At 34.7% G+C, this 23,852-nt stretch overlaps 4 protein-coding genes across 5 annotated transcripts; 2 read left to right on the forward strand and 2 right to left on the reverse strand.

Annotated features, from left to right (window-relative positions):
* Positions 1-1,743: 1,743 nt before the first annotated feature.
* Positions 1,744-8,884, forward strand: LOC135684000 (uncharacterized). The gene is made up of 9 exons (XM_065199439.2): positions 1,744-2,113; positions 4,084-4,162; positions 4,714-4,753; positions 5,299-5,368; positions 5,667-5,737; positions 6,206-6,239; positions 6,951-7,073; positions 8,284-8,383; positions 8,587-8,884. The coding sequence occupies exons 1-9, from the start codon at positions 1,915-1,917 to the stop codon at positions 8,786-8,788; spliced, it is 918 nt and encodes a 305-aa protein (XP_065055511.2). The 5' UTR covers positions 1,744-1,914; the 3' UTR covers positions 8,789-8,884.
* Positions 8,885-9,552: 668 nt separating this feature from the next.
* On the reverse strand, positions 9,553-10,292 carry LOC135683409 (heme-binding protein 1-like). Its single transcript, XM_065198652.2, has one exon. The coding sequence runs from the start codon at positions 10,290-10,292 to the stop codon at positions 9,672-9,674; it is 621 nt and encodes a 206-aa protein (XP_065054724.2). The 3' UTR covers positions 9,553-9,671.
* Positions 10,293-11,029: 737 nt separating this feature from the next.
* Positions 11,030-11,545, reverse strand: LOC135683410 (ankyrin repeat domain-containing protein 39-like). Its single transcript, XM_065198653.2, has one exon. It carries the CDS (start codon positions 11,543-11,545, stop codon positions 11,030-11,032), a length of 516 nt encoding a protein of 171 aa, XP_065054725.2.
* Positions 11,546-11,639: 94 nt separating this feature from the next.
* LOC135683994 (peroxisomal sarcosine oxidase) lies at positions 11,640-21,276 on the forward strand. Of its 2 annotated transcripts, none has more exons than XM_065199433.2 (9): positions 11,640-11,772; positions 12,049-12,187; positions 12,862-13,075; positions 14,231-14,360; positions 15,708-15,760; positions 16,229-16,381; positions 17,269-17,418; positions 17,815-17,890; positions 20,839-21,276. In XM_065199433.2, the coding sequence occupies exons 2-9, from the start codon at positions 12,123-12,125 to the stop codon at positions 20,961-20,963; spliced, it is 966 nt and encodes a 321-aa protein (XP_065055505.2). In that variant the 5' UTR covers positions 11,640-11,772; positions 12,049-12,122; the 3' UTR covers positions 20,964-21,276. The 2 variants fall into 2 exon arrangements, with proteins under 2 accessions (XP_065055505.2, XP_065055504.2); XM_065199432.2 differs by having other exon boundaries at positions 11,646-11,772; positions 12,039-12,187.
* The last annotated feature ends 2,576 nt before the right edge of the window (positions 21,277-23,852 follow it).

The raw sequence follows: 23,852 nt of genomic DNA on the forward strand, positions 1-23,852 counted from the left end.
CATCTCGAGGGCAGCTGCTCATATTTCTTCTGAGGAGGCCCAACATGGTGTTTGCTTCAGAGCACACTTTTTGCATTTGATCATTCCAGCTGAAGTTTTTGCGGAGAATAACCCCAAGATACTTTTTATTGGAAACTATTTCTAGACTATGGTCTTTTTTCGTGTACGTGGACTCTAGAGGTTTTCTCTTCTTTGTTACTCGCAGGACTTTGCATTTCTCAGGGTAAAAGAACACAAGCCAGTCATCACACCATTTCTGTAGTCTATCGAGATCCTTTTGCAGAGCGGAAGCATCACTTTGGTGTTTGATCTTTCATTACAGAATGCAGTCATCAGCAAAAAGGCGAACTTGTGATTCTGATGGCAAGTCATTGATGTAGGCTGAAAAGAGGATTGGGCCTAGTACTGAGCCTTGGGGGACTCCTGATGTAACATTTACTTCGTCAGATTGTTCACCTCCAATGACTACTCTCTGAGTGCGATCAGAAAGAAATGAGTAGATCCAGGCATTTAAGTCACCTCTCGATTCTCATAGTGATCTAATTTTGCCAGCAGTCGTTTGTTGGGCACTTTATTTATTAAACGCTTTCTGAAAGTCAAGTAGTATAACATCTGTTTGCTCTCCTTGATCAAGTGCTTGGGCAATTTCATGGATGGCTATTATCAGCTGCGATTCACAGGATTTCTTTAGTCTGAATCCATGTTGGGCATCAAAAGGATGTCAAACTCGCTGAAATGATCCATAACTTTGGAGCTGATGATGTGCTCTAATAACTTGCAGCAGATAAATGTTAACGATATCTCAAGGTTCGCTCTATCTCAAGGTTCGCTCTATCTCCCTTTTTGAAAATTGGTGTGACATTGGCTTTCTCTAATCGTTTGGGATGACTGACTGTCTCATTGATGGGCTTTCCTCTAATCGTTTGGAATGACTGATCGTTTCACTGATGCTTGGTATATAATCGTTATAGTAATTAACAAGATTAAAGCTACGGGGCCCGATGAGGCAGCTGCTTTTAAACCTTTTTCATGGGATGTGGATCTATTTCTTTCTTTGTCGTAGTTATCGTAGTTATCCCAGAATACAATACACATTTTTTGGTAAACATTTTCTCCCCAAAAATGAGCAGGGCTCGAAAACTGTTAAATCAATTGTGAAAATTGCATGATTTGAGGTAATTGCACTCTTTCTCCTCGGTCTAACAACATTTCTGGTTTCTTCTAGCACACATGAAGCGATTCTTAGCTTATAAGGAATTATTTTCTTTTTGATATTGAAAAATTCATAAGAAAGTGTTTATAGATTCATTTTTCAAATCGAGTGTGATAATTCCATCTGAATTGGAGAGTTTAGAAGTGTCTGTTGTTTCAGTTGGAATGGCTTTCAATATGGCTTCACGTTTAGCCTTCAAATCTTCTTTAAACCATACTCAGCTCTTACAAATTTTGCATTCAACTTTTAGCTCGACCTTTTGAAAATTAGTCGAATCATCACGATTACCTCGTTTAAATGCAAAAGGAAGGGTAACACCTGAGGCTGGTGCGGATGCTGAAGTCCCATAGACACGATTTTTTATAACAGCAATTTTCTCTAACTTTTTTGGCGTTGCTTACACTAAGTTGCCTTGCCAAAGTTTGTTTTGAGCTCGGAAAGGTTCATAGAGACTTTCGTAGAAAATTTGGAAAGATACAACATAAAATTAAACTTTTAGAAAGTATAGATTCTTTGAAACGGACCACTGGTCAGACGAGTTAGCTTTGGTTAGACGAACCTCTCCGAGAAAGGTATCGAGAACGAGGCTATTTGGCCTAGCTTCCATTAACCGCAGTTTCATCATTAGAGATGTCGAAATATCCGCAGACTTGATTCCCGCGAGTTAAAATATCCACAGGCATCAACTAGAAAGAGCAAATATGATTCTTAAGCCCAGGCTCTTTCAAAACAAATGCACGCTGTCAGTCTTTTGGAGGCAAAGGGAAGTGGTCTCATCATCATCATGTATCTGCTCCCAATTCTTGAAAGGGAGGAGGTCACGAAACCCTTCAGATTTCAGCCGAATGAAGTATGCCTCCAGTTCTTTTCCTACTCTTCCATGGCTTCAAAATACTCATGGTAAGAAAGTCAATCTACTTATTCAGTTTAGGGCCTTAGTTTCGATTTAATATGCCTTCAAACGTTTTAAAAGTTAAGAAAGCAAGGGGGTGTGTCTAATTTTACCAGAAAGCTAGTCATTGTAGTTATGCAGGCCGAAATTGACATTGCGCACCGAATTTACAGTAGCATTTTTATGATAAACTTCTGTTTGCACACCATATCAAATTAAGAAGAGATTTGCACACGAAAAATGCTCCTGAAATGATTGTGCATGTGCGAGATATTGTCGAGAGCTGCCATACTTTGCCTACAACCAGTTTGCAAAGCATGTCATTTTTTCGACAAGATCTGGTTTGTGTACGAACAAATAAAAATGTATGCACAAGTGTGGGACTTGTGGGGATCTCAGTCAGTCAATTTTAGGCATTTTGGCCCTTGCCCCCTTCGCCCAATCTTATTAACTGCAACAATTTTTTTAAAAGCAGGATCACACAAGGAATTTGTTATCAAAATTAAAGGCTTGAGAACTTGCACGCATAGCCCCAATTTCAAGCAAGTTTAAATATACAAGGCCACAGTCTCAAACCGTTTATTGGCTTCTGGTGAAAATCTAGCTTTTTGAAAATAACCAACAGAGTATAGGCAGATCCAGAATATTGTGAGTGATGCTTGAGCATAAGTCAGACTATATAGATTCCTGAAAAGCCTTTTTTTCTTTGATTGAGACCTTTCTATGCAGCTTTTGGCCAATGGGCAACTCCTCTCTTTACCAGCCCTTGCTTAGGAGACTGACATGAAACTCAGGCTAGAGTTACCAGAGAACCGGAATAGCATCAATGGTCTTAGCATGAGCATGGGAAATGATTTCAAAACATAAAATCAAAATATTGAGATATGAAAAGATTCCACAGCTATTTTATGATAAATTGTAGGGTGTGGCCCTTAAAATTTTTCCCAGCCTCCCAGACCCCTCTTTCTCCTTCTTGATGTACCTCAGGTAGTTCTTGGATCCACCCCTGGAAATTAGTGGCTTGCATACAATTTATGTTCCACCTCAAAAGTCTTTTATTGATACTTTTGGATGCTAGATCCTTTAAAATTGGAATGGGAGTATAATCAAAAAAATAAGAATAGGTCACACACTACACACAAGATACATGGTTTCTAACTTGGTTATGCCTTTCCCATTGCTTTTAAGAGAGACCAGATTGGGCCTTTAATTAACAAAATCATTTTGGGAGCATTTTCTCCCCTTGTCACAATCAGAGGGTTCTGATACTGACCAGCTCTCTTCAAGTTAAAACGTTTTAATAAACACAAAGAATCCATTAGCACTTGAATACTTCCATTAACATGTTGTATAAAGGAAGATTGGAACCAATGTTTTCCATTGTTTTAAAAAGGGTGGCACTAGAATTTTTTTCTTTACCCATGTGCAGCCCTACGTTTTTGAGTGCATTAGATAAGCATTGAACAAATCTTGTGTGTACATACACCACACTCTGCAGATTGGACATATAGCAATGGTCAATAAGTGAACTAACTAAAGAGTCTCCCCTTATCATAAGCTTTTATTGTTGAATTTTTACAAATTCAAGTAGTTTAAGACAGATAAACATAATATGTTATTCATTTATATATTAGTTAGAGCTTTACACAGCATAACAGGAATGCTCCGACAGGTTTAATAATAGTATTTTTCAACTAACCCAGGGAGGGGCAACAGAGAGGTTGCATTTATTTAGATTTATATTTAGTGAGTACCTTTTATTTTTCCTAAATATACAAACTACTTATCATTTTGTAGAAAATACTTTTTAAAATTAAAAGGACAGTGTGGACAAGGGGCTGTTTATTTTGGGAATGATATATCAAATTCACTGAGATACTTTTGCATCTTGAAATCTTTTATGTTTGTTAGCTTTGATTATTGAAGATATCCTAAACTTACAGGATGTGTTTGTAATATATTGTTTTCTTTTGCACAGATGAAACAAAGGATGACCCTTTTCATCATAAGCTTGTTGGAATGATATTACTAAGGAGAGTACTAAAGAATACCTCTAGGTAAAAGTGTCAAAGATTCATTTGATATTCATCAGTTCCTGTAGTGTTAAATCATTGGCACTGGGACTTGATGGCCTCATTGCTTAATTTTAAGAATTATTGCATGTGTCATGTGCACTTTATATATACTCTTGCAGAAGGATACTTGTTGGCAAAATGTCACTTGTGCACACAAGAGTATTCACTATTTCTGAACAATTGAATTGCACACATACAAATATTTTTTTGCTCTTTTCATACACAAGATCTTGCCAATGCTCTACAGAATGATCAGGTACAGGATAAAAAATTTACTTAACATAAACTTGAATAACATAAACAAATAGAAAAGCCAAGGCTTTGAAAGCTGCATGATAGACATAAGTTGCATGTTACATGTTTATGAAGGCTTTTTGTATTGAATACAACTTAATATAACACAACTTAGAATCCCATGTTTATCTGTTAGGAAAGCATTTATGCCTCCTTGAATCTAGTCCTTTTGTTTGATGGGTTGTATTTCAAAAATTACTTCATGAACATTTTTAGAAACAGGCATCTTTATCTTTTAGGGAAGAATTTAAGTTGAATGAGTTCATACATGGTGTCAAGGTACCATTTAGGTTTTTTTCCGGTTAATTGTTTTCTTTTGCAATTAACCGTTACTTTACACTTTATTATATCCTTTAACTTTGCTGTACATATTGGTTTTATGAAATATCTCTAAGAATGTCTTGTATGTGAAGTATCAGTATACAAGTCATTCTCATTATTGTTCTCTGTTTTTCTTAATGTACTGCACAGTTTTGTGTTTTTTTATTCTGTTGTCATCACAATGACTTGTTTGGTGTTTGTCAAGAAGTCCTGTTACCACTGTCTTTAGATTTGCAATGCATAGTGTGTTAATGATTTTCTACTGGTTTTGTTGTACGTGTTTTGAGGTGCTCTTATTTCTATTGAAATAAATGTAGCTATCTGTTGAGGCTACAAATCCTGTGTTTCTTTGCCTTAAAGGTACCTATCTTGAGTTTAGAATTTTTATGATATTCAATAAAATGAAGAAGCTCTACTAACTAGTGTCTTTCTGCCAAATTTTTCATTTAAAGGTTTTTCGAACAAGATTTTGTGTTAAAACTGCTTTGATCTTTTTCCTTCAGCATGCTATCAAGGCCCTAGCCTTTTCCATTCAGTCACAAGACAAGGATGAAACCATGATAAGGATGCTAGGTAAATCTACTTCTTATGATGTTAATTATAGTATATTATTCATTATTCTATGGAAATCAATTAATCTTAATAGTTAGTTATCATTAAATGAGATTTAGTTCTTATTGGATAGAATTTATTCTTAAATCTGGTCACCTAATCTTTGATAATAAAAATTATCAAGTTGCTAACAAAATGATGTTAGACTTAAATTCACAGGAATTAAAGATGAATTTGCAATTTTAAGAGAAGAAATGTGTGGAATAAATATAGACTCCTATTAGGTATTTGGAACTTCATTACCATTTTGTTATTCTAGGATCAAACCTTCAAATAAAATTTCGGCAAGCTTTTGATGAGATGAAGAAAAGGAAACAAAGGGTCATATTGGTAAGTCACTTTTTTCTCTCAGGAAGAGCTTCCCAATGACGATTCTTCAGTTACTTTCTGTTTTTGTATTTACTTGATGTCTTTATGGTTTGCTTTTCAAGTTTGCTTCATCATCAAGCCTGAGGAAGAACTATTTCTCAAACAGAGTAATAAATGAATGGAACAATTTGCCAGCAACCATAGATGATGTGAAGTCAGTTATAGAGTTTGAGAAATTATATGCTAATTTTTGTGGGAACGAGAAGTACAACTATGAATACGCTTAAAAACGAACGCTAAAGGGTTTTATAGGCCAATGGCCTCCTTATCCCTCATTATATCATATTATTATTATTTATTTCAATTCAGGAAGAAGCACTAGTATGTTTGATTTATCATTTGATTTACATATCATTCTTCTTTCTTCTTTAAAAAATTGTTCAGTGTCTATCAAAACTTTTGTTTGATAATTTGCTTGTTGATTTTTAGGAGGTTGAAAGTTTAAAAGACTTTAGAATAAGTGGTAAGCATCATATTCAATTGATAGCAATAGGTTTTCATTAAATGGAAATTTGTTTTGTGGATTGTGTTTATTTTCTATGTTGAAGTAAACTAAAGAATCATTTTTGATAATGTTGATTCTGATTTTGATCTTAATTTTGAAATACCAGTATTGATTTTAAGGATTGCTGAATGTTAATTTTCTGTGCATGTTTTTGTGTTTTAAGTCAATTTCAGACTACAGATAGTATTCAAATGCCAACTGGAACTATTGAAAGTGTTTAAGTGAAGGTTTACAGTTTTGAAAAGTTTTTTTGAAGCATTGTTGTTTTATCAAAGTTTAGGAACAGGGATTTAGTGTTAAGGGGGGCTCAGGACATCAGCCCTCAAATTAATGCCAAAAATTTACTAATTTTTACTACTTGCTGTATTTTGAAGATATTTGAAAGATGCAAAAAACTTGCAAGAAGCTCCATGCTATCTTTTTATAACATCCCTGTTAAGGGAATGTCAATAAAATTCACATTCCTTGAATTTTGTGATGATAGTTTACATAGTTTTTTGTCTGTGATATTCATATTCAACTGCTTAGCTGATACAAATATATGCTACTTGCCCTGCAGCTTGGAAGACAAAACTTAATGTCAAACAAAATAATCCCACCTTTTTCTAATCTCAAAATAATCCCATCACCTTTTGCTTGAAATTCATTTTTTGTCCCCTTCACTTCAAGGGGTGCGTGCAATTTTTGGTGGTGCAGATCCAGGAGATCAATATGTCATCAGTTGCTTTGGCCAAAAAATCATCGCCAGCAAAAGAGATATGTTTGAGCTGGAGAAACGAGCTGATCTTGCAGGTTATCACTGATGTAGTATGTTGACTTTGTAAAGCTAGTCCTTTATTTTGTTTGCTAATTTTCAAAAATACTTCTTATTACAAAAACTAGCAAAGTTGATCAAACGATAGGTTAAGAAGCTGGATGGCACAAAATTTAGAAACAACTTTTTATTTTTTACTTTTGTTACTTCATATTTTGAGTTTATTCATTTGATGTTTATAGTTTAAGAATTTTTTTGCAAAAGGACACGATATCTGGGTGTTTGTAAAAACATATTGATCTGGTGATGATGATACTTATGTTAAAAAAATATTGAGAAACTTTGATAAAACTGTTAAGGCATTGAATTTTATTAAACTTTGCAATGGAAAGTTGCCAAGATTCACAAAGTTTTTTCTTTTTGTAATATTGGTCTAAGTAATACAGTAGAAACCCGCATAAAAGAACTCTTTTCTGACAGCCTGAATAGGTTCTTAATTAACAGGCTGCTATTCTAAATTCCAGTCTAAAAGGTTCTTAACAAGGTTCTTATACACGTACACACCTTGCACACATTAACAATGTTTTCCACCGCAAGAATTCTAACAGACACACTTAAACCAGCTTTGTTTTTCATGTTAGATTTCAAGCCAATCAAATGAATTTGTGTTGTTAGATTGTCCAATTAGAATGTAACATACCTTTAATTATCCTTTAGATTGTCTAATTAGACTCAAGTGGTAAATTCTCTTTAGGCACGCGGCACTGATTGGTCAACTATACCGGTCTTGTACCTGCGTTTTTCTGATTGCCTATTTTGATACACAACTGGGTATATATTTTTCATCGTGTCCTTTCTGGCCCTTATTCTGACATTTTATGCTCTGGGGAATGTCAGACAAAATAGCTTTTAGCCAATGAATATGTTGTAAAAGGTTTGCTTTTTTCAAAGCCATTTTCAAATATTTTATGCGGAAAGATGCACTCTTCAAGCTGCCTAAAATCGCTGCAGCTTCTCAATAACTTTTCTTGTTATTGTAGTAGACACGATCTCTGACAGCTTCTTGTTTAAGTTATTTGTTCATATTTTAAAACTTCAAGTCGATGAGTAAGGATTGAAAATTCTTTAAAAATTCATTACACGAGTCTTCGAAACTTTTAAGGCGCCCCAACACTTTTTTGAACGTAAGTTTTTATGCACAGTAAAAACGCAACACTATTTTCTAGACTTTCTTGGTTTTCTTCGTAGGCTATTCTACTTTATTCGATTACGGTAAAAAACTTGGTTTCAGTGCAGCAGAGAAGGAAATTCGATTTCAAATAGATGTGAAGTTCGCTACAAGTGAAAGGTATGGTCTAATTGGATTTAACACGACATTGTCAAAGTAAATGTGTTGATCGATTCTAATAAGAAATACGGTGAACGGGTCTTTGTGGCTTTATACATAATTTTATAGACATAAACATTTTGTATGATGTTGGTTGAATCATCAGCCCTTGCAATACTGGTAAGGATGATGGCCATTTTAAATATTTTTGCTTTCCATTTCAGGTACTATATAGAGGAAAAAAGGGAGAGTGGCTGGCATATTGTATTTGGTGGTATTGATATAGTCTCAGCAGCTCATAGACTCAGATTTGAATCAATTTTGGAAGATGGCAGCGAAACAATTGATCGTTATCCACTGTCTTGGAAAATTATCAACATTGACTACAATGAAACAGATGACGTATATAGAAATAGTGAAAGTTAAATTGCATTTAATGTCATTTCATATAATTATGATATTACCTAGGAAGTTTTGAGTGTCTTTGTACTGCATTGTGATATGAATGTTTGGTTCTTTTAATGTCAAAGTTTTGTCTTATGTAGTTGGCTATCGTGATACCTCATCAAAGCAAGGTTTCTGTTATCTAAAGATTCCTATTGTGTCATTAGGCACCTACCCGGATTCTCCGGTTACTTTGGATGCCAATTTTGTCCTAGAGGCGTAACAACAAACCGGCAGCGACTCTCTATCGACCAACCGGTCTTTTTGGAATTTTTATTTTAATTTGAAATTTTGTGATTATTAATTTGTCAAAAGCTGAGTAGATTTCTTTCAAGATTAAACCATGCCAAATAAGGTGGTACCGCTCGAATTCATGCAGAGATCGAGTTAACTTTCATATTTTTTAATGAAATGAATTTTGAACTATCAAAGGAATTGGCATTTACAGAAAACAATACTTTTGCAACTGGTAAGTAAGATGCAACATGTAGCCGAAGATCTTGACACTCTCTCTCAAATTTAAGAATATAGAAAATGAAATAGTCGAATGTTTGGCATGTCATTTTTCTGGTTTTTCTTGTATCTTACAACTTCATGTTTTTCAGACACAAGTTTACCATAACTTTTCTGCATCTTCATTCTTGGAATAACCTTTGGCTTTCTATATTTCCATTATAATTTCTTCATTTGCTCAAGAAAAGCTAGACTCGCTTTTTTGACATTGCCTAACAGATAAACCAAAAGGCTTCAATCATGAATGCGATAGATAATTATAACTGGCCTCTTCAGAATAATTACAATATCAGAATTAAAACAGTCGTGTTTATGTGTGTCATAGATTGATGTTTTGTCATTAACTTATAATTTAAATACATTCATACTCTTTATCAACATCAGGGCCAAGAAACCATACTTCATTTTGCCAACGATTTCCAACTGGAAACTGCTTCACGCGATAGTGTACACCTACTGAATATGCCTCTTCGTTATAATCAAGTTGTTCTTTGATTTCATTGTAGGCTCTTGCCCAGTTACTCTCTTTACAAGGGCCTTGGAGTTTCATTGCGTAAATCAACCTTGGACAATGCTCGTGAAGAAATACGTCTGTATCAGTGGGCTGTGGAGGGTCAGTTTTGTATTCATCTGGCAACAACATCGAAATAGTGACTGTATCATTTTCTGACGTCACCATGCAAATTGTCGTCTGCGTTTCTCCAATGTTCATTGCTTTGCCGTTTTGTCTTTGCAAATAGCGTTTCAGTTTAACTGAAGACCTCTTTATCGTCCTCTCGATGTCCTCGCCTGTTCTTATTTCGGCTGTTCTTGATATCAAGAATTCTTGTTTGTATTGTCTCGTTTCGTACACTTTGTTATAATCGAGTAGAATGTACCGATTTTTACTGCTTTTCTTTTTGTTTTCTTGATCCCCAGGCTTCTTAGGGTCCTGTAAACCCTCATCAGAGAAAAAAGATACGATCACGCCCATCTCTAGTTGTATATCAATTTGTTATCATGACAGAACTATTTATATTTGCCTTCTATGACGATAGAAACCGCAAATACATTGAAAAATTCAACAGAAGTCATATTCAAATGAAATTTAATGTAAGCTTTTTTAACGTTCAAGTACTTATTTGAAAAAGCAAAATTGAAATTTGAGGACCTAGGCATAATTTATTGCGGATTTCTGATTAAAGATTCATACTGGAGTCAATAGTTTCTATTGAAGCTGGTTTCGTTATGAAATCGAGGGAAAATAGAGGTTTACCAGGCAACGTATCTGTTCTGCATGATGTGAAAATTGCTTATGTTGAAGGACTGATATTTTACATTCGTGTCCATGCCCGTTATTGTCATTACATTTTACTACATCGTTAAATGCTCTAGGTTCGATTAAGGAAAAGGAAACAAGGGTGTTTAACCATTGATAATATTGTTATCTCGAGTGTATTGTCCAGAGTCCTGAGGTAGAGTTTGAGAAATCTTACACTGCATCAGATAAGTTACTTTAGAGCAGATTCAACATATATTTAATATTAGCTATTAAATGTGAAAATAAGTGTACGATTAACACCGACCAGTTTTCAAGGTATTGCGTTGGCTTTTTATAAAAAATATGTTCAACGGACAGGGCTTTAGATACTGATGAAATATTTCAAGGTCGAAAACAAATATTAGCAGACCAGGAGAACTTCTATTATTAACAACTTTTTGTTGCTTCTGTCATCGTTTCTCGGAGGACGTAAAAGCTGTATTTCCTTTATTATCGCGAATGCTGTCTAAATCAGGTGCGGCTTCTAGCAATATCTTTATAACCGCTTGTTTGTCTCTTTGTCCAGCTTTGTGCAAGGCAGTCTGTCCGTCAGAGTTCTGAATTGTTGGATCAGCACCTTTCTTTAGCAGTAATCGTACTATGGCTTCGTGGCCTTGATAGGCAGCCCTGTGAATCGGGCACTCTTTCCCACTTGCAGTTTTTGCATTGGGATCAGCTCCATTCTCTAATAACAGCATCGCTATTTGTTTATGTCCTGATCGACAAGCATAATGCAAAGCCGTATATCCATATGTGTCTGGAGCGTTCGGAGAAACCCCCTTGCGAATTAGGGCATTGACTCTAGCGTAATCATTGTCCAACGCAGCCTGCCAGATTCCCCGTTGAAACTCGAGCTCATCTAGCGACTGTGCAACAGAACTGCTTACTGCATCATGAAAATGGCAGCTGGCACCATGGTCACACATACCACAGAAAAAACTCCAGGCCGTCTTCCACGTTAATTTTGCTTCGTTGTTTCCGATATTATGCTGTCATATTGAAACAGCCTCAATCTCACTTATAGAAGTCCTTTCCAAGAAACATGGCGGAAGAAGGTGTTTTTGATATCTGTGTTGTTGGCGCTGGTATTGTGGGCAGTTGCGCAGCTTATAATGCCCTAAAATACACCAAATCTGTGGTTCTATGTGAGCAGGTATTAATGACTGTTATTTTTTAAGGTCACACTCTATTTTAAAGCCTGTAGTGGTATCGCACGTTTCATGTCTAGTCTGTTATATTGTATTCTATTCCAAACCTACAATTAAGTCAATTCGCCCCGGAAGACACGTGTTTAAAGAGACAAGACCTGCTTAATTAAGTGGAACAAAGGTTGACTCATCCAGCTGAATGTTTTTCTGCTAATTTCTATAATATGTTATCCAAGTAAAAAGTCATACATCGAACCAATGATTTTTATAGTTTCCTTTAGGCCACTCTAGAGGAAGCTCACATGGACACAGTAGAATTATACGCAAATCCTATATTCAAGAACATTATGCAAGGATGATGCCAGAAGCCTACAAAATATGGCATGAATTAGAGCAACTGAGCGGGGAAGAACTTCTTTTGTAAGATTTTCAAACTTTTATAGTTTTGATCTCTAAAACAAATTTCCTTCACCTTATTTCTTATTCTGGAATTAAAAAGAAATAAAATGATCGTATTGATTGCTTTCTTGCAAGAAAATAGGCAAATTAAAAAATTCTGTTACAAAGGCAAGTCGTTTCTAGATGATCAAAAACTATTTCAATGTATCTGATGCTTCAATGATGTTTAGCTGAAATTCAATCAATATTAATGAAATCTTATTGGAAATTTAACTTTTTTAACTCTAGTTTTCACTTTTGTAAATTTCAGTAAATGTATGAAAATCATATAAACTATCTGTTCAGAAAATTGCTGTATAGGCAGAGCTGTACATGCTTCTGGTGTATAGAACAGTTCTAAGTTGGTATTCCGAGTTTCCTTCTAAATGTGAGGGTCAGACAACATTGTTTTCTATGGCTTTTGCTGAAAGAATGACATTTGAGAAAACATTATTCTTCGGAGGTGCATTTTCTCAAAATGTTTGAAAAAATAGAAAGTTCCTTATTAATTTGAATAACAGATAGTATGCAAGGCGAAAGATAATTAAGTCAATAAAAAACAGTTCAAAAATCTGTTTTTTATTTCAACCTTAAAATCTTGAGAAAATTTTACATCAAGGAATTGAAAGATTGAAATTGATGTGTTTTTATTCCAGAAATACCGGTCTGCTGACATTGGAAGACAGTCCCCATGAAAATATCCTAAAAATGAAAAGACATTTAGAGGGGATCAATGCTGACTTCAAGTACTTTGACAGGGATGGGTTGAAACAGAAGTTTCCAATGCTTCAGCACTTAGAAACATACAATGCTGTTTATGAGCCAACTGGGGGGATTTTAAGAGCAGACAAATGCTGTGCTGTTTTACAGGTAATATGTGTAGCTTGCAGGAACTATCAAATTATAAACACTTTGCTGTCTTTTATATTTGACTTTTTCTTAAATCAGTTTTAGATACTATATATTTGATCTACTGAAACATTGAATATTGATAAGCTTACTGGCTAAGTTACAGAATGGGGTGTGTACACATTAACCAAGGGGATTTTTTGCAAGTATGTCACTGTATAAGATAACTGTGAATGCAAAAACAATTATAATGCTAATGTCAAAGATACAGCAGAGAACTGTGATCAAAGATGCAATGAACATAAATTTTTATCTTTGCATGCCCATACCCGTTGAATCAAATTTGAATTGTTAAGTGATTGACTATTATTTGGTTCTTTTTTATTTCCGTTATTTTATGTCAAGATGTATTTTCACTATAACAACATTTTCAAGATAACAAAAGAAAAAAATTGTTTTTGGTCTTGAGTGGTCATGGCATACCTTTAAAGCAACTTTGGTATGCTTCTTTAAGATTTTGCATATTGAGTCATTAGTTTGATTTACAAAATGGTAATTAGACCATGAGAAAAATATATTTTATTATTTATTTGTTTGTTTCAAAGCCAAGGCAGCCCAGAATGAAACTTAATGTAAACAACAAAAGCAAAAACAAATGACTCAGTATTAACACTACACACAGTTTACAAGGATTTACTAAAATGGAGCTACCATCAATCAAAACTTCAATGTTTTTAGATCATCTTTTACAAAATAGCAATGACAAACAGAATATACAGAATTAACTCTCCTTTAGCCAGAGCCCTGAATTGAATTTGCATATGGCCTGTTTATGTTATTTCATATTGTTTAAAACAAACATTGAAAAAAGGGCAGAGAAAAATGTAAGATTTTCATCTTATGCCAATAGATTCAAAAGTAACTGAAATTATGCAAGACTTAAATCCAAGCGTAAGACTTGAAAGGTATACCATGGAATCATTGAAGAAATGAAGAAAGAATTTAACATCATTGCTCTAGAATATACTCAATTTAAACAAAGCTGGTGTTGCCATGTTGATAGAATCACAGCGATGACTTTGAGTCTGAAGGTTGCTAGTTATTGAAGCTGCAAGTATTGTAATCAAGGCAAGTCAAAAGTATTCAGTTAGTCAAGGCTTATTTTAATGTTTTTAGGCACTTTTCAAGAAAAATGGTGGCACTACCAAGGAATGCTTCAAAGTAACAAAAGTAATACCTGGCAGTGTGGTAACCATTGCTTCTAATGAATCTGTGATCAAGGCAAAAAGTGTGATTTTCACTGCAGGTATGTATACATCTTAAACCTTAGTGAGTGATTAGTTCATTGCTTGAATTAATGTTACTTCAGAATGAAAATTTAGGCACACTCTCATTTATGTTGTTTATTTTTTTGACTGTTTTTCCAAAGATGTTGTTGTTGTTGTTGTAGATTTATTTTGATTCGATATAAAAACAATAGCTAATAATATATACATAAATATACAATTTTAAATAATCAAAATCAAACATAGCTTCCAATTAGTACATTAAAGTAATTATAGATACAAAGTTAAAGATCAACTTGCATTTAATGGCAGAAGCTGACAGGCACTACATTTGCAAATCAGTGTATCCCATCATTTTATTATATTCTTAAAACCTTTATAATTTTCATTAGATTTCAGATGAATAAAATATTTAAATAAGATATAGAATACAGTACCAGTTTATGCAATCTTTTTAGACAACTATTTATATTTTATTCATTAGCTCAATTTTGCAGTTGAAAACTTGTTTATTTTATGTTTTTCTTTAACCATACAGCAATAACATCATTTTCTTGCTTTCATATGAATTATTAATGATGCTGAATGATGTACTTTATGACACTGCACTTTACTGTACTTTATGCTGTTTGCTTCAGTATGCTATGTTTCCAGTATATGCAAATCTAGATTAGACTTTTGTTATGTGAGCAAGAACCTTTTTCAAATAAAGCTGAACAAGTTGGCTATCAAAATAGACAAACATTTCATTTTGTAGCCTACTGGTACTTATAAAAGTTGATTCTTATATAGTACCTGTTTTTTTCTATAAATTTACAATTAGGGGAAAAAGTTTGGAATTTATTTTATTCACATGACAATGACAATTGAGCTGTGGTTGCATGTTTAGTTTATCTATTTTGTAAGATAATGAAAATTACTGTTTACCGCTCTGTCATAAAATGGTGAATGCCATTTAAGCAAAACTGTACATGCTATTTGGTGTGGGTAGAACAGGACAGTTCTAAGTTGCTACTGCAATTTTAGCGCTTAATGTGATCATCAGACAAAGAATGCAAATTGTGTATGTGAAACAATCCCTCCTCATGGCAACTACAGAACTATTGTTTAAACAAACTTACTGAACACAAATGATAATTATATTCAATTCAATTCAATTTTATTTGTATACTACAGAAGACAAGTACCATATATTAAAACTTTTATATACTGGACCAAAGAAAAGTATTAACATACCCAGCTTGGGCCATTAGCAAAAGGTATAATTAGAAAATAAAAGCATAGCAGTAATTATCGTAATGTAAACAAGGTTGGCTATGACATATTTAATATGTGTGTTTCAAGTGTGTTTTTCTTTATACAAACAGGCCCTTGGACAAATGATATTTTGAATCCACTAGGTGTCCATCTTCCATTGCAAGTAAGTATGCCATTTGTTGATTGCAAGCAACAAGTTTTTGTAGGTTACTTTCAGGCTGGATAATTAATGATAGCATCAAAATACTTTAAGAAAGTATCAAGACTTTTCATTAGGTTTGACTTTTTTGCCATTTTGTCATTTTTTTAATTATCTATTTGCAAATTGAAACATATTAACTCTAGTTTTACTATTTTCTTGTGTCAATTAAACTTTGTTTATTAGGATGTGATTTCCTCCTTCTTTGTCACGGTTACAAAATTCATCTGCCTTGTCCTTGGAAAGCATCCCACTGCTCTAATGTTGAGATTTGCCGTTGAATTGCCATACTATATTTCCTTTAATCAATTAACTGTTCTTCCTTTTATTTCTAACTGTTCGAACAAACCTAAATTTATGTTGCTCATTTAAATGTGTTTTATGTATCTAATATATTATTTAATTTAATTATTCTTTGCCTTTGATTAACAGACAATGAAGATTAATGTTTGCTACTGGAAAGCTCCAGACTCAGTTTATTCTTTAAAGTCTGGTTTCCCTTGCTTCATTGACTACACTGTCAAAGATGGTGATAACTGGCATCTTTACGGCCTACCAAACTTTGAATTCCCTGGACTACTGAAGGTAGAGTTGTCTATGCCATACAATTTTCTGAAGAGGTGCAGTTTCCTTACGAAATCCCTGTAGCTCTGTGTGATTTAATAGAGCTAGAACACTGTTTGATACAGGGCCACAGAGACCCACATTGGGGACAGGGACTGGACCATCGCTTGGGCCCTTTCATACCCATATCAATAAACCTATAATGTTCTTATATGCTCTAAAAGCATTGCTAATCTTTGTTTTACTTAGACTGAACTAAATAAAAGTTGTTAGTGTTATATTTTATTTAATTAGGGACAGTTTCATTTCCAGCAAGCCCATCATTTCTTACAGGCACATGGGCAATCTTTCCCCTTTTCTCGCAACTCTTGGCAAACCTGGTCTGATAAGGCAGGGAAAATTGATGCTATTATTTGTGATGGTCAATAAAAAGGAATATTTCTGAGATTGAATTAGGGTCTACTTCTATTAAAAGCTTATAGGTATGAAGGAGTGTATTCGTTCCATTGAAACCTAGAAGAGGGGGAGCATTAAAATCTAGCTGTGTTTGCTCAATTTGTTAATGATTTATTTCAATTTATTTAACTCGACAGCCCAAAAAATCAACTTGTAGGTTGATTGAAACCTAAAAGCCATTACATCAACTAGTAAAAAAGGCGAATTTTCGGAAAAGTGTTCTCCTTCTGTAGCCCATCTTATCAATTTTTTATTTATTGCCTTGATGGCTCAAAAACCCTGCAAAACAGAAGGAGTTTGAAAACAGTTATATCATGGCTTGTATAGTCTAGTTACATTCTTTGCAACATTATTCTGTTTTGCTGTACTTCTAATTATTTTGAAGCTCGGGAGTTAGGTCTCTCTACTCTAGCTTGTCAAATCTTTAATAATCATGATTGTTGCTTTTGCAGGTTTGTGCTCATTACGGGAAGGTATATCACCCTGACCAACGTGACGCTGAAAATGATAACAAAGAGGTGCAAGTTGTTGCAGGGTACTTGAAAATGTTTTTCAAAGGTGTTGATAGCAAACCATCAATCGTTGATAAATGCTATTACTCTGTAAGTATGTTGAATTAAAAAGCGAAGTAATATCTCTGATGTGGTCTGTTCTTTAAAGTTTTGAACATATTATGAAATCATGTTTTTATGGTCATATTTATTCCAACCAAGTTTTAGTTTTGTTTTTCATTCACTTTGTCATTTTTTGCATAAATCAGCTCCACTTTTTCTAGGAAAAATTACGCATTTTGTTTATAAATGTTGTTCGATTTTTTCTTTAGTAAATATTTAATTACTAGAAATCGTTTTCTCACTGTGGCCTTTTTTCCAAACTTAACCAAAATTTACTTTTCATCTTCAAGAGCCTGACAATCTTGAAAATTTTAAAAGTTATTTTCAAACTCCATCTTCTTCCTTACTCCTTTAGTAAAGCACTTTTCTGTTTTCGTGTAACAGTGGACACCAGATGAAGACTTCATTCTCGACCAACATCCAGTGCACAAAAACATCATATTTGGTGCAGGATTTTCAGGTAGAACATTCACTTGTATTATTTTTAATGTTGTTGCAATATGAAACGAAAATTAAGTCGACAATTTGCACGGGAAAGTTTGGTTTTGGGGTTTTAATAACAATGAGTGCGAGTGACAAAGCATGAAAATCAGTGACGTCACAAGGTTTGCAGTTGGTTTTGTCTACATACCATATAAGCATGAAATTTTGAAAAAAGAGGTAGTTTGATACACTGGAAAAGATAGGACATGGAAACCGACTAAAAATGCCCCCTTTTGGCTATTTTTTGTTCTGTGTTCTTTGCCCCAAGCCCCTAACGGCGTTATTGCAATATTTTTCTGAAAGTAGGTACAATGACCCGAAACTTTACAAAATAGGGGCAGTTTGATACGGTACAAAAGATAGGATATAGAACCTAATTGAAAATTCGCCCCCTTTCTATTTTTAGACTGAGGTACACTGCCCCAGACCTTAATAGACGGTATTATCGTATTTCAGACGTATTTTGGTACAACAGTATGAAACTTTACAAAAAAGACAGTGTGATGCGCTAAAAACTTTGGATATGGTCCCTGACTTAAAATTGCCTCCTTTGGCTATTTTAATTGTTGTTCTAATAGCGACCATCATTTTGCTTAGTGTACTAAACGCCAACTGCTTCCGTGTTTGCAAACTTTGTGACGTCACTGATAACGCGCGCTTTGTCATAGTCTAAAACGTGAAAATGGGGTATTAAACCTAAATTTTAAGACGGTTCCGCATAAAAAATATCACCTCAACTTATATCATTGAAATCAGAAAATTTTGCTTACAAAAAATGTGCTTCTATCTAAACTTTTCAAATTTCATTTCATAGGCACTTTAACAGCTGTAGATACATTTGTTAAGAGCTCATAAGCTAGTCTGAATCTGAATGAGGCTATAGTCCTCGAAAGAGAGTAATTTTTTGGCATAGTCAAAGAGTACCAGCTTTTTCTGAAAGCAGTTTTTTTAAGTGGGGTCGGTGGAGAAATTGTGATTGAAATTAGAGTGGAATTTCGAGAGTTTATGGCCTATTGGGTACTCTCCTATTAACTGGCAACGGTTGCCAACCAAGGTGATCTTGTTCCTAAACAAATGTGGCTTTTCGGAGCTTTTTAACTAGCCATGTCCTTCGTACAACCTCCAGAAGAAAGGCTTTCACTACCAAGAACCCTGAATAGACCTTTAAGTAGGTCCAATTAATGCTGGTCTTTATGAACTTCCGAAAAGGACAGCTGCATACCCGTCCACTTTGGCTACTGTGCCCCATGGTATATTAGATTTCCTTCAACTGTTACGGGCCATGAAAATAGATGACTTTTTTACTAAAAATTTCTACCTTATCTTCCTTTTGAATACGTTATTACTAACATCTTTATAGAATCAGTTATATCACACTGCTGTGAATGACTCATGTCTGTATGTCGTATAACTCAATGTAAAGTTTTCAATGGGGATTATAACTTTTAATTCTGATCACAGTCTCAGAAAATCCAAGATCTCACAACTAAAAACACAGTTGAAAACACCTATTGTCACGCACCATTAACCACACGAGAATGCTTTTGCGTGATTTTTCGAATCTGATGTGGTTTGGATACATTGACCCTCAAAGTGATTAACTGATAAGAAGTATACGGTATGTATGCTGGTCACAGGATAACAAGGGACGATTAATAGGCCTGTTAAAACCTAAATTGGTTGGGAACCATATAAAGATTTGAAATAACTCTTGAAATATTTTCTAAGTATTTGTTTGCTTGAAAGTTATAATTATGGCATTTCGTTTTATCGACTTTCCTATTTTCATCAATTGAATTATTTCTATTTATTCATATTTCTTTGTTATTTTCTGCTTTACACTACTCTATTTGATTACCCCTCCGCAATCGTTTTATCCATTTAAACATTCTCTTTGCGTTTTGCTTTGCTTCAACTTAATCTTATTTCCTAACCCATAGACATTGAAATGGGTGTGTCAACCCAAATAACTGCCTAATCTGCATTTGTGCGTAATATGGTCGGTACACCCATTCATTATCTTGTTTTTTTGTGTTCAAGAGATTGTGTCAAGCATTCTTACTTTTCCTTTAAACTTATGTTGTGATTTTCGAAAAGAATGTTTCTCTCAACAGAGTAACTGTTGATTCATGCTGTCTCTTGTCACCCGTTGCTGCAGCACTTGACGTAAAACGTTGGCTGTCTTGAAAATTCATCTTCACCCGTAACATGTATAGAACCCAAACGTTTTAATTTGTTAATAGCCCTGGTTTCCTCTCAATGTGCCTGCAGCCATGTTTATTCCTTGTTGAATCTTGAACTTTGGCACTCAAGCCAATCTCAAGATGTAGATACAGTTGTTACGAGTTCTTAAATGAGTCAGAAACTAAATGAGGCACTAACCCCTGAAAAGGAGACATTGTTAGGCTCAGGGGCGGATTCAAAACAAACTTGACGGAGGGGCAGAAGGAGGCTGCCCCTAGTTGCCCCCCCCTTAAATCCGCCACTGGCTAAGCTTGGTCAGAGAGTATTAGTATTTTTGTAGAAACAGCTTTTTGGAAGTGATATTTTGGATTCAGAGTGGAATTTCGGGAATATTTGGTCTATCGGGTTCTCTCCCATTAACTGACAACGGTTGTCAGCCGAGTTGATCCTGTTCCTAAAATACACCAGATGTTATCTCTCTGCTGGCCATTATCATTAGCCATGTCTTTCGTACAACCTCCACGAGAAATGGTTTCATTAGCGAGAAAAGGAAGGCATAGAAAAATATAGGTCTTTGTAAATAAATGGCGTTCTGTGAGTTGCTGAAATAGTTTGTAGAAGTTTGTAAAAGTTTGTTAAGCGTAATATGCTCCTTACATTTGTGCAAATGTTGCATCTCACCATATCAGGACGTGTACTGAAATTGTCTAATTTCTCTCTTGTTTTTCTCTAATTATACAGGACATGGGTTCAAACTTGCACCAGTTACCGGAAAGATTCTTGCTCAACTTGCATCGAAGATTCAGCCTGAATATGATCTGACCCCATTACGAGCCTCCAGGTTCGACAAAAAATCAAATTTATAATTTGGAGAATCGATGACAAAATAATTGCTTTTAACCGCTTTAAGTTTCAAGCACGAAAATACCAAACAATAGAGCTAAAATGATTTTTTGAAATTTAATAAATTTGTCGATCTTACAAATGTATCTTATATTATCTACACATTAAATAGCATCTATTCTATGACAAACAATGTTATGGAAAACGTTTGTACAATGTCAGTCATACATTTAAGTAAATTTGTAAACAAAACAATTCTCATTTCTTCTCTCTTTTCGTTATTCCATAATTTGTATAGCTTCATGCATTTAGTCAAGGATGATTTTCCTATCCAGGTTTCCAGATTCTTTGTTCAAGACTTTTCTTTGTCAAATTGAACGATTTTTCTTTTACTTTTAAGGCAGGGGCGGACACTTGGTCAAATATTGGGGGGGGGCAAGCCTATTGTTTTAATAAGATGACGTCACATTTCCCATTGTTTTAGAACAAAAGACCATTGCTCTCTAAAGTCCGTTGTTCATCGCCCCCCCCCCCCCCATGTGTCCGCCACTGTATTAAGGTAACAATCTGAATTTTTTAGTTTTGCCGAAATTATATCATTTGAAAAGTGCCACTTTCTTTCTATTTCTCGTTAAGTCAGGCACCAATCTTCTGGGGATAGATGTACCTGCTGTTAGGCTCGGGAAAACTTAGAAATTATATTTTCCATCTCTTGTAATATTTTAAGAATAAATGGCTTTGAAAAAAGCAAACATTTAGTAAACTAAAGCTTTTCGTCTGACACTCTTCAGAGTTGAAAACGTCAGAACATAGATCGAAAACTCTACGCTAAGAAATATATACACCCAGTTGTGGATCGAAATAGGCCAATCAGAAACACGAGCACATGACTGTAAAGGTTGACCAATCAGTGCCGCTTGCCTATTAGAATGTTACCAGTGGAGTCCTAAGGTGAAAACGAACTCCTTTTGTCTACACAGTAGCGGTTTTTTCGTGCTTATATAGATAGATTCTAAAACTGCTATGTGGAACGACGATCGGGCTTTACCAATAATCCGAAACATGTCGCCATTATAGAAATTGAATTTTAAGAATAAAAATTTGTTTTTGATAATATAGGTTTTAGCGACAGTTTCTTATGTGGACTGAATATGAATCTATTTAAAACAATCGGTAACTTTAGGTAACCAAGAAGGCCGCTGAAAGTGACTAACCGACAGAATGGTTGAAGAAAATCAATTAACAGTGTTGTCATTTTACAAGACACTTTTAATGGATCCATTTAATCATGGTTTTTTGTCCATTGACGTAACACAGCGAAACTGTGAGGAGTTATAAATAGGGAAAACCACAAAGTGACCAAGCCACCAACATTAAAGTTTTCAAAAGTGATGTATTTAGAAAAATTTTATGCCCAAATTTTGCCACGCTATATGCTATTTTTCAAATTTTTAGATCTACCTATTTCATAAAAAACTAGTTCTTATTCTGGTATGTTTTAAAGAATTTGCTTTCCAGAGATAGATTAACTTTTTTATAAGAAACAGTTTTTATAAGAAACAGCCCTACCTTGATATATAAAGCCAAAGTACTTATGTAGTTTGCAGTTTTAATTTTCCCTGTCCCTTAATGCAGGTTTGGCATTGAACACCATTTTATACTGCATAAGTACCCTTGATATGCAGATCTTTGAATGTGAGCTCTGTTAATACTGTACCTTGGCTTTAGAATCTAACATTAAAATGTAACTACTCACTGTACCTTGGAAGCACGTTTAAAAACATTATTTGAAAAAAGCTCGAAATCTTTTTTTTTTGCAAAATGGCTGGAAAGTTTACGAAACTGCCTAGCAGACTCGATATTACTTTCTCATAAAAAGGGACGCTTTTTGGAGACTTCATGGAAATCCTTATGCAAGTCAAAAGATATAAAGATGAGTAATAAGATCAAACTTAGCCCGATCAACATGGCGTCCATACGGTCACAGACCACGAGCAGGCCTAAGCAAACAAAACTAGTTAAAATGGCACGCCTAGACCCCACCATATTTCCTTACATTCTTGGGAAGGTTTTCGAAGGTTTGAAGAAAGATCAAAATGTTTCTTGCAAACAAAATGACTCTGAAAGACCGAAAAACGAACGAGTAACTTAAGGATACAAGCGAATGTAGGGAAAAAGATGTGCATGTGATATTTTACATAATAGAAAGGAAGCTAAAACTTTGTGGACCCAATAAATTGCCATTCTAGAAATGTCAAAGACAAAATAGGACGTGGAAATGCAGGAATGAAGTAGGAGAATAATTTGGTTGAATGGACAGGATGCGGCTTGCAAGATATGAACCACAATGCTGGAGACCGCATGAAGTGGAGGGCAAGTGTTCAGTGCACCAACAGCTCCAGGCTTATGAAGATAGCAAATCACATGGGGCACTTTTTTTTAAAGATATCTATTTATGGTGTTTTTTTTGGACTGGGCGTGTCGAGATGATCTTCCTTATTTCAATGTTCGGAACCTATCCCTGATTCGTAAAAAGCACTTTTGCACGAAGATGACAAAGGCTGCCTTTTCGTTTGCCTGGATTTTTTCGTTGCGTTCCCACTAACCCGCTTTTTAAGTAAAATGGCGTTTCCATTGACTCACTTCAATAAACGGATACATCTTAATCCAGTGTTGCTTTACCATAGGGTAGTAGAAACAATGTCTTTGGAGAAAGGCTGCCTTGAAAACCTTAGGCCTTAGTGATGACGTCATAAAGATGGAGCTTTAAAATATCTGATATTGGGATAAATACCCTTAAAGAGAACCGCAAAATACGGCTTAATATGTAAGATAAGTTAAATGAGTTGTTAACGGGCAGTTTAAATTCAGTCTAATGCAATCTTCAATTTTTGATACAATTCGGTTCTTCT

This window comes from Rhopilema esculentum, chromosome 7, assembly GCF_057945365.1.
Source record: "Rhopilema esculentum isolate cy_ngs chromosome 7, ASM5794536v1, whole genome shotgun sequence".
Lineage (NCBI taxonomy): Eukaryota > Metazoa > Cnidaria > Scyphozoa > Rhizostomeae > Rhizostomatidae > Rhopilema > Rhopilema esculentum.